At 41.5% G+C, this 11,330-nt stretch overlaps 1 protein-coding gene across 4 annotated transcripts in view; it reads left to right on the top strand.

Moving 5' to 3' along the window:
* Positions 1–552: 552 nt before the first annotated feature.
* The window catches only part of STAT1 (signal transducer and activator of transcription 1), a 44,466-nt gene continuing 33,688 nt past the window's right edge, over positions 553–11,330 (top strand). Inside the window, exons 1-5 of one of the 4 annotated variants that reach the window (XM_023217693.2) lie at positions 553–797; positions 1,135–1,288; positions 4,831–4,959; positions 5,713–5,857; positions 7,158–7,256. In XM_023217693.2, coding sequence (XP_023073461.1) covers positions 4,832–4,959; positions 5,713–5,857; positions 7,158–7,256 — 372 coding nt within the window. In that variant the 5' untranslated portion in view covers positions 553–797; positions 1,135–1,288; position 4,831. Of the gene's footprint in view, positions 798–1,134; positions 1,289–2,530; positions 2,551–3,204; positions 3,225–4,830; positions 4,960–5,712; positions 5,858–7,157; positions 7,257–11,330 lie in introns of those variants that run through there. The other 3 variants (XM_023217702.1, XM_023217711.1, XM_023217720.1) reach the window with 3 other exon arrangements.

Genomic DNA, 11,330 nt, shown 5'->3' with positions numbered 1-11,330 from the left:
GCCCAGGTAAAGAAGCTGAGGAACGTCTGTACCCTGACAACCTTAACATATAATGGTTTTACAGTGGAGGTGGAGACAATGTAGAAAGAATGCCAAAGAGGCAGGAAGAAGCAAGGAGGATGTGTTATAATCATGACCAAGGAAGAAACGTGTTTCAAGAACAAAGACGTCAACTGTGCCAATGCTTCCGAGCTGTCAAGTAAAGTGAGGACAACGGAAAAGCGTCCCCTGGGTTTAGCAATATGGAGGTCAGTTGCTAAAGGGAGCTTCTAGAATGACGACGTTGCCAAATCTGTCCTCTGCCTGGATTCTCAATGATGAAGCTAATACAGAGACCTCCACGTTTGGGCTTCTGCAAACATAGCACGTCCTTTTGGTCGTTCTCTAAGACATGTAAACAGAACTCCAATACCTAGCGTGGCAACACGCAACCCGGCTGCAGGTCACCCACCCGGCAGCCCTGCCCGAAGCCAGAGGAAACACCCAGAGCGCGAGTGAGCAGCGGCCCGCAGAGGGAGGCGGTGGCGCCCGCGGAACAGCCGCGTCTAATTGGCTGAGCGCGGAGCCGCCCGGTGATTGGTGGGGGCGGAAGGGGGCCGGGCGCCGGCGCTGCCTTTTCTTCTGCCCGGTAGTTTCGCTTTCCAGCGCAGAGTCTGCGGAGGGGCTCGGCTGCACGGGGGGACCGCGCCTGGCAGACCCCAAACCGAGCAGAGGCGGCCCGGCACGCCCGGGAGAGGCTGCACCGCCGCCCCCCCTCTCCCCCCTCCCGCCTAGCCCTTCCGGATCCTGCGCGCAGAGTGAGTGGCCGTGAGGTTCCGGGTGCCGGGGGTGGGACGCGCCGGGACAGAGTCCTCGGGCCGTGCAGTTGGACGCCGGGCGAGGACGGGCCGTCTGTGCTGACCTGCGAATCCGTGACCCAGAGAACGTGTCCCGAGTATTCCAAGTGCGAGGAGTGCCCCTTGTTCTTGGAGATGGCACTGCTCAGCACGATTGCCCTTGCCAGTCGTGCTCTGGCAGTAAAGAGGACTTGTGAAATAGAATTTACCTCTAGAAGGCACTGCACCTTCCCATTTACCCTCACTTTCTCCCGTTTCCACCCCCCTTTCCATCAGTCACGTTTTCTTCTTTTCGCAGAAAGTTTCATTTGCTGTATGCCATCCTCGAGAGCTGTCTAGGTTAACATTCGCACTCTGTGCATGCAACCTCGACAGTCTTGGCACCTAACGTGCTGTGTGTAGCTGCTCCTTTGATTGAATCCCCAGGCCCTTGTTGGGGCACAAGGTGGCAGGTCAGTAAATGTTCATGGGATCACATGAATGAGTACATGGCTTCGGAATCTTAAATTATGTTTCTATGTTTAAAGATGGAAGGACTTAATGTCTTCCTAGAGTTTAAAAGTGATGTTTCGTTTTTGCAGACCCCCATCCCCAAAATAATATAATTACTCTTAAAAAAAATTTCTGGAGAGTTCTGGGGTAGGTATGCAGAGGTGTGGTTGATTGTGCTTTGAATGTTGTTTGTATAGATAGGGAGTTGTTTTCATAGAACAGAAATAGGACTTGAGCCTCCAGCACAGTCCATTGTGCAACCATTGATTGCTAAATGAGGATGCTGGACTCACACTTGTGAGATCATAATATGGTTTGCTTTTTAGTTTCTAATTCCATCTGAAATATACACAATTTGAAATCAACAAACTGTTTTGAGCACATAGTATAGGCAGCGCACTGTCCAAGGTCCATAAGATGTTAAAAAGGAAAATAACCCCACTACTCCACCCCCACCACACCTCACCCACCTTCCCCTGCGGGGGCTCTGGAGACATCACAGAGCTTTACAAGGAAAACTGAAACTGATGCTCTAATAGAGGTACAGAATTCAGTGAGACATGAGTCAAAGAAAGCTTAATTGTGAGTAAGTCTCAAACAACTTTATGAAAGAAGGGACTTTTGTACATAGCTTTGAATGCTGTAGGATTTAGAGATGCAAAAATTCGTGGAGAGGCTGTTCCAAGGGCGAGTAGCTGGAGCAAAGCAGAAGTGTTGGGCACCGTTGAAAAACAGTAAATGATTTGGTGACTGGGTTGCTTTGTTGATAGATGAAGATGGGGTGGGTTGGAAATCTGCCTAGGAACGGACAAATCATGGGATTTTTGCACAGGAGATTGATGTGGTCCAATCTGTGTGCAGCAGAGGCTGGATTGGGAAGGTAGAATGTTGGAGACAGGAAGGCAGCAGGTCTTGGGATGGAGTGGAAAGAATCAACCCTAAATCTGGGATTTGAGCTAGGTGATTGGGAGATGGCCATGCCACTCTCTGAGTTGGTAACAGGTTTTGTGAGTTGGTAACAGGTTCTGTGAGAAGATGAGACTGACTCCAGATTTGTGAACATGAGCTTATGTATTACGTATTTATTTATTTTTTTAGAGACGGAGTCTCACTCTGTCGCCCAGGCTGAAGTACAGTGGCGCAATCTCGGCTCACTGCACCCTTCGCCTCCTGGGTTCAAGCAGTTCCCCTGCCTCAGCCTCCTGAGTAGCTGGGACTACAGGTGCACGCCTAATTTTTTTTGTATTTTACTAGAGACAAGGTTTCACCATGTTGCCCAGGCTGGTCTTGAACTCCTGAGCTCAGGCAATCTGCCCACCTTGGCCTCCAAAGTGCTAGGATTACAGGCGTGAGCCACCTTGCCCGCCCAAACATGAGCTTATTAATTCACCTCTTCTCTGCCAGGTGCTACATATGTACTAGCTCATCCAGCCTTAACAACCAACTGCGGCAGGGTGTGGAAGCTCACGCCTGTAATCCCAGCACTTTGGGAGGCTGAGATGGAAGAATCGCCTGAGGTCAGGTGTTTGAGACCAGCCTCAGAAACACAACAAGAGGCTCTCTCTGCAGAAAATTTAAAAATTAGCCAGGCATCTTGGCTCATGTTTATTGTATTAGTCTGTTCTCATGCTGCTATAAAGAACTGCCTGAGACTAGGTAATTTATAAAGAAAAGAGGTTTAATTGACTCACAGTTCTGCATGGCAGAAGGCATCTCTTCACAGGGCAGCAGGAGAGAGTGGATGCAAGCAGGGGAAATGCCAGATGCTTGTAAAACCATCAGATGTCATGAGGCTCAGTCATTATCATGAGAACAGCATTGGGGAAACTGCCCCCATGATTCAGTTACCTCCACTGGTCCCGCCCTTAACACGTGGGAATTATATTACAATTCGAGGTGAGATTTGGATGGGGATGTAGAACCAAACCATATCACTTGCAGTCTGAGCTCACTGGGAGGCTGAGGTGGAAGGATTGCTCTAGTCCAGGGGTTGGAGGCTGCACTGAACTATAATCGTGCCACTGGGCTCCATCCTGGATGACAGAGCAAGTTCCTGTCTACTACACACACACATGCACACACACACACAACCACCTTGTTGATAGGGGAGTAAGTTACCTGGGTTCACTTGGCTAATAAGAGATGTTGCAGCTCCGACTGGCTGACAGTCCAGCATATCTGCTTTAGGCACATCCTTATTAGTTACCAAGCAGGAAGGGAGAGAGCCACAGATTTTTCCGCCCAGGTAAAATAAAATTGAACTGAAAGAAATCAAATTGCTACAGCAGCAGTGCCAAGGGGCCGGGCTTGGGTCCATTTCTACTGCTATATATGATGATAACTAGCTTTATAGTCCAGACATTTCCTCATGCTCCTTTGGAAAGACATTTTTGGACTAGGCATGACTTAATGCCTTCATGCATGTACTTGGCTACAAGTATGCATAGATACTCTTCCATGCCCTACTTGAAAATCCAGACCCCTTCCCCAGAGGTCTGGCAGGGCAAGATTCACTTGTGTCCACTCTGCATATCGCCAGCTGTGTGCTGATATAAATCCTAAGTTACATGATGGTCATGGAAGACTTTCCGTTTTCCTAATGGATTTTAGGACTTCCTTATATCGAGTTTTTGTTGTGATGTTTAATCTTTAGGATAACTATATAAAAATGGACTTAACAGTTTTCCAAAGAGATAAGTGTTACTTTATCCTTTTAAATTACATGTAATGATGTTGTTTTAATATTTAAAAATCATTACTTCTTTATGCCAGATTTATTGTTTGTAGTAGGGAAAGAGGAAAATACATCTTTCTAAATGTGTATAACAAAAATATTGAATTTTACCATATGAATCATAAATATAGCAGTTTAGAAGTATTTGAGTTAAATTACAAATGTACTGTGATTTGTAGGAGAGCATTTTGGGAGAGTCATGTGATTTGTCTTAAAGCAAGTCTAATTAAAATAATGTTTTTCATGTGTTTATTTGATAAAATCACAAATTCATTTTAAAGGCGTATTTATTGAATACCTACTATGTGGTTGACATTGTTCTGGGGATACACCAGTGCACAAAATCCTCCACCAACATCCATCCCTTCAGGTGGGGAAACCAGACAATAATCAAAATAAAAAATGTGGTAGGTCAGATGGTCATGTAAGTACTATGAAGAAAAATAAACCAGGGAAGAGAAAGAGCATGTTTCCAGGGTGGGAGGTGGTTGCAGTTTAAATAAGGAGGCCAGAGAAGGCTCCCCTGTTATGTGGACAACAAGCAAAGACCTGAAGACGTGTTTCGTGGAGGAGAAAAAAAGTTGATCCCCAAAGTCAATTAAAAAGAGGCTTTAGACTATAAATGCCATTTAAATAAAATATTTCTGGGACAAACTATGTTTTGGATTAAGCAAGATATTTAAGAGTACAACCTGATACCAAGAAGGCTTTCTTTGAAGCTATGGTTTCCATATACATGGAAAGAGTATATATTCTTTTTCTTTATAGGATGTCTCAGTGGTATGAACTTCAGCAGCTTGACTCAAAATTCCTGGAGCAGGTTCACCAGCTTTATGATGACAGTTTTCCCATGGAAATCAGACAATACCTGGCACAGTGGTTAGAAAAGCAAGACTGGTAAGGAAAATTCACTAGATAGAAGAAGAAGTTTATACCTTAAAAATACTTGTTGATTAAGTGACTTGGGGCCATGTTTACTGGAAGATGAATTCCATCAATGGCCACTCGGGTTATTTGTTGTAGATAAGTTTATTGATTTAAAAAATGACATGTGTCTCAACAAAGTTAAGTATATTAGTCATTAAGCACTTTTATGTAGTTTTGTCAAATTTAATTTGTGATAGATACTCCTAAATGCTTTGGACAAGTTAGATAATGCTGACACCAATTAGTTTCCAACTTAGGATCCAGACTATAGAAAGAAGTAACTTGAAAGAAATAAGGCCAAATTAATGGTTAAACATTGATTAGAAATATGAAGAAGGTAGTAAAATTAAGGGGATTTTTTTAAACTGATAGGTGTTCTACCTTAAAATGTATTATTTGCTAGTTGAAATATTTTAAACGTCCTGAAAGTGTTTGACATAGAAAGTGAGGGGTCCCCTGTTGACTTTTCCCCCTCCAGAGATAGTCACCGTGAATAGTGTCATGCACAATCTCTTAGAGCTCTAGAATTTTTCGTGCTGATTGCACATAAGAGAAATACCACATAAACTACTGCTAAAAGCAATATCAGTTTCAGAAGAAGAAAATAAACCTAAGAAAATAAATTGTTTTTAATAATTTCAATAAGGAAACCAACATTTGTTTTGTCTGTTTTACGTAGACATTTAGTTCTAGAATGAAATGTGTAAATGTTAAATCTCCTAGGGAGCACGCTGCCAATGATGTCTCATTTGCCACCATCCGTTTTCATGACCTCCTATCACAGCTGGATGATCAATATAGTCGCTTTTCTTTGGAGAATAACTTCTTGCTACAGCATAACATAAGGAAAAGCAAGCGTAATCTTCAGGTATGACCTGGTTTTTGTATTTTAGTTGAAATGTTCTCGTGTTGATGGAAGGCAGTTTTCTTCATTCAGCAAATACAATTGAGCACACACTTCGTGGTATTTAGAGAAGTAACAGAGACTAAACAACTCCATTTATATTATTTATAGCATCAGTAAATATAGCATAAGTAAAATAAGATATCAATTCATTTTATAAACACAGAAGGAATTTTCAAGGTTAAATGTATCAACTCTTAGGTGTCAGTAATTCTGAGAAAAATATGATGCTATAATCTTGTTTTGCTGAAAACAGTCAATATTTAAACCAAAGAAAAGGGGCTGCATTTTAAGAGCAGTGATCTATGGTAGTATATTAAAGCTCCAGGGAACGTTAGTATTAGGTTCAGGTCCTTGCTATGCAAATGAGGAATAAGTCCGGAAAGGTTTGACTTTCACTTGAGGATGGGGTGACTTCAGGAACTAGACTCCACCTTGCCTTGCTTCTGGTGGAGTTAGCCTCTCCTGGAAGAAAAGGTCAAAGAAAGATCCAGACATGAGAGAACATGCTACAGAGTTTTAGGAGTTCTTCAAATGTACTCCCAGCATGCCCTTGGCCTGGCTATCATATTTATGTCCTGTAATAACAGAACTTTTCTGTTTTAATGGAGGTGAAGGCTATCATTTTCTTCTTTCATACAATACAACTGAACTTTTCAACTTAGGTAATTGGAAGTTTTTTTTTTTCCCCCTTTGTGAATGTATTTATAATTTTATATACCAGTGAGTGGGGAAATCAAATTAACTTTACAGAAATTTGCTGTCATACAGACCTTGCATGAATGCACCTGTATAAAGAGCCATTATTGCCAGTGTTTTGCAAACTAGCTTTGACAATGGCAACAGAAAAACCTAAATTAATATCTTTGGTCTGGTTCAAAGCTTAGACCAACAGATGCATTCATTGAGGAATGCCATGTATAGTTTTTATATCATTTGCATTGTCTTGGGATCCTAACAGAAGATAATTGGCCTCAAGAAATATGGAAAGATATTAAAGTAAAAATATTATATGAACCATATGTGAAAATACTTGTTTACTCCAAAAGTACTTTAGGTATCTGCACTTAGAAAGTTAAAGCAATTTTTGTCATAATTTGTGAAAGAAATATTTTGATTTTCACAAACATAGCTTATATAGAATTTAATAGATGAGAGGTGAGGTTTCTCAGAGAATGTAAACAAATTCATATCAACTTACAATACACAATAATGTAAACATTCTGCATTTTAATTTATTTTTGTTCTAACCCCTCAAATCTAGGATAATTTTCAGGAAGACCCAATCCAGATGTCTATGATCATTTACAGCTGTCTGAAGGAAGAAAGGAAAATTCTGGAAAATGCCCAGAGATTTAATCAGGTACTTTTTTCTCATTGAACACAAAAATTGTAATAAATTAAAAATGTATTCATTCATCAAATACTATTGGGGCCCACATCACAGCAATGGTGAATGTCTCTAATTTTATAGCCCCAAGAAGTGGGAGAATCAGATTTAGAGATTTTATAGAACTAGGCTTTAGGAAAGATCCTAATCTAATGGAATTAAGTTCTAACGAGGAGAAAGACAACATATAAACAAGATACTTCTGGGTAGCATAAAGTGCCGAGAAGATAACATGCTGAGTTCATGGAGTGGCTGGGAGTAGGGTTGTTCCTTTAGACCAGAATCAGGAAAGGCCTCTGAGTTGCTGGCACAGGAATGGAAGCAGGCAAATAGAGAGTTGCAGCTGTCCAAGGGAGAGGCAGTGGAAGTTTGCGCTCAGTAGAATCAGTGGAGGTAGGAAGAGGTGGACAGATTCAGGTTATGCTTTGGATGTGGTGCCAATATAGAAGGATCCTTATATTGAAGGATTAGATGCAGGAGTGAGCAAAAAGTCAAGGATGGCTCTACAGCAGCTACTAGAACCCCTTGATAATGCTGTTCACAGAGCTGGGAAGGCAAGGACCAGGCAGGGGCAGGAGTTTTGTAGGACACAGTAGGTTTGTGGAGAGAAGAGGCTAACGGGAAAATCAAGGGCTTTGTTTTGAGCAAGATCAAGATACCTATTAAATATTCAAGACATCAAACAGTCAATGAGTCAGAGTTGTACTAGTATCAAGATTTTTGATCATTGTTTTATTAATCCTAATACAAACCTTCCTAGCTGTCAGGGTTCAGCAGAGTTTTGAAGTTGCTATGGCATTTAGTATTCCTTTCTTGAGCAGTGGGGTGGTGACAACAAGCCAACAATCCAATGTTATGGATTGTTCTGGAGGAGCCCATTCCTATATGGATGCCAGAGGACACAGTATGCGTCCTGTGTGCATTTCACCAACAAATAACTACAATAGTGAACTGTGCGACAGTGGAGAGGGAGACAGTTTTAAGTGTGGTGGAAGATGCCATTCTCCACGCACTGCCTGAGCATTTGTCCCAGTCTGTAGACATGCTGAGATGGGAAATTATTGTTCCCATTATTTTTTGTTTTAATATAAGAGCTTTTAGAAAATAGATTTAAGAGAATATTGTGCTATCCACACTCTAGTAGACTATAAATGTTTCGTGTGCTGTCTTACAGCACACTAAGTTTTTTTCTTTCTTTTTTTATTTGTGGTGAATAAACTAATTGCGTGTCTGGACAAAAATTTAGGTCTATAGGGTTTGAAGGGATAGGGAGAATATCTTTCAGGTGGGAGGGAAAGACATGAGGTGGATTCTAAGCTTCCCTTTGCTGTTCCATCTTTGCGTTCTTAAGGACTAATGGTTACCATATGCTGAGTGCTTATCATGTTGCAGGCCCTGTGCTAAGCACTTTATAAACATTATTTCATTTGAGTAAATACTTTCAAAACTGTCATTGAAGGTAGGTATTCTTATCCCCATTTTAAAGATGAGAAAACTAAGGTTTAGAGGTCAGGTGCTTTGCTCAGGGCTACAGAGCTAATGAGAAGTAGGTTTGGAATTTAAACCCAGTATTGTCCAACTCTAAAACTAGCTCACTGGAGAAGTCACTCTTCAGTTTTCTAATCTGTGGGATGGGATGTGAGGGCTTTCTGGCTGGAACTTCTCACACCCATGAAGTGCCTATTCCCTTACTTGGCCTACTGCTCATTCCATTGAAAAGGACCCCCTTCCTGAGCAGAAGACTTTGTTTGATCTCAGGCCTGTGAGTAACCAAGTTCCCATCCAGACAAGATCTCTAGAGGTACAGTAGTGAAATGAGAAAGTAAGAGTCAATGACAGCTGAAGTCCCTTCCAACTTCAATGTTTGACATTCCTGTGGTTTCAGTACTCCTGGTTTCTTAGAAAGTTAAAAAGTTAAGGACTCACTATGAAAGTGGTTTCAGTACTAAAGTGTACAGGAGCAGCCAAGCATCTGCTTAGCAGGAGATGGGAGCAGGGTGGAGGGAAGCAGGGAGGAATGAGAGGAAGGAGTAAGAGGATACCAAGGGTTTGAGTGACTTGGAGGGACTACTGCCCAAGTTGGAAGCAGGAGGTTTCTTAGGCCCTGCCACAGTCACCAGGTTTTTCTACCAAGCATCTCCCAGCAAGTCAGTAGAAAGGGGATGTAGAAGCTGGGGATACAGCAGCTCTCTTACAGTCGTTGTTTATATCCCTGTTCTCTAAAACGAACCTTGGTCATTTGGGAGGCGGCCTGGGAAGTCAGAATTCTCCAGTGGCCTAGTCCCTCTCCCTAGGTGTAGTATCCCAGCTGTTACAAAGCCCACAGGACACGGTGCCCACGTCCTGCTGGCTTAGAAGTTGTATTAGTCTGTTCTTGCATGGCTATAAAGAAATACCTGAGACTGGGTAATTTATAAGAGAAGAGACTGACTTACGGTTCTGCAGGCTGTACAGGAAGCATGGTGCTGGCATCTGCTCAGTTTCTGGGAGGCCTCAGGAAACTTACAGTCATAGCAGAAGGTGAAGGGGAAGCACACGCATCACATGGCCAGAGCAGGAGGAACCCGGGGAGAGGTGCTCTACACTTAACCAGATCTCATGAAAACTCATGATCACGAGGATAGTATCAAGAGGATGGTGCTAAACTATTCATGAGAAACCGTCCCCATGATCCAGTCACCTTCCACCAGGCCCCACCTCCAACACTGGGGATTATAATTCATGAGATTTGGGCGGGGACACAGATCCAAACCATATCAGAATTAGACAACAGCAGAGATTTCCCTGCACAGGCAAAAAGCTGTATGGAACTTCTTAAAGTGACAACTCATCCCGACCGCCCAGAGAAACTCCTTTTGTCACTTAGTGATATGTGGCACCTTGGACTTACAGAGGATACCAGTAACATTCATGTATTTCTAATACGCACTTTACAGCTGATACAGTTCACATGCTTTGAACTTCTACTATTGGAGAATATATAACATGAAGGAAAACTTCCTCTGAAGAGAGAATAACTTCGATAATGTATGCCTGATAAAGATAAAACAAAAAATTGTGGACCAATTTTACTTATGAATATCAATACAAAAGTCCCCAATAAGATATTAGGGATCAGAATTAAATACTACATTAAGAAAAGACATGACCAAATATGATTTATTATAGGTCACAAGGGTAGACCTGACTGGGTAACCTATTAATGCAATTCACTAAATTAATAGCTACAAGGAGAAAAAAGCATTTACGTCCTTCCACAGAAGCTGAGAAGACCTGACAGAATTCAATGCTCATTTCTGATAAAAACATTGAATAAGATAAGAATTAATGGATACCTCTTTAACATACAAAAATATATATCTCTCCATTCTAGAGACAGTAACTTATTTAACTGGGAAAACTCTAGTAAGTCAGAAACACAGCAAGGATGCTGTGTTTCCACTGCTATTTAGCATCGTATTGGTGGTATTGGCCAATGCAATTAGACAAGAAAAAACCATTAGAAGCATAAGAATTAAAAATAGCATCATAAAGATATTAGCTCTCCCTGAGTTTACTTGTAATTTTAATGTGATAGCTCTCCCTGAGTTTACTTGTAATTTTAATGTGATTCCAATAAAAATACCAACAAGTTGTTTTCTGGAGCTATACAAATTGGTTCTGAAATTTGTAAAAAATAAACATGCAAGAATAGCAAGGCAACTTCTGAACAAGTAGAGCAATGAAATGGGACTGGCCCTACTAGATAGACTATAAATCCTCTATAGTCCAATATCCTTCAAGGGTTCAGGCTTATGAATAAACAGGCCAATGGGAAAGAGGAGAAAAATCTAGAAGGAAACCCATGTGCATATGGAAATTTATGTGATACAGCTGGCAGCTCAGAGCACTGGAGAAAATAATGGACTTTTCAGTCAATGTTGTTAAGACAAATGGAAAGCTAATTGGAAAAAAAGTGAAAGCAAAAAGTGGGCCTATACTTCACACTGATCATGAGAACAGACAAATATATCAGTGATCTAAAAGTTAAAAAGAAAAAGAAGGAAA

The sequence above is a fragment of the Piliocolobus tephrosceles genome, chromosome 11, assembly GCF_002776525.5.
Source record: "Piliocolobus tephrosceles isolate RC106 chromosome 11, ASM277652v3, whole genome shotgun sequence".
Taxonomy (NCBI): Eukaryota; Metazoa; Chordata; class Mammalia; order Primates; family Cercopithecidae; genus Piliocolobus; species Piliocolobus tephrosceles.
Note: the sequence above shows the minus strand (reverse complement) of the source record. Positions and strands in the feature narration are given on the sequence as shown.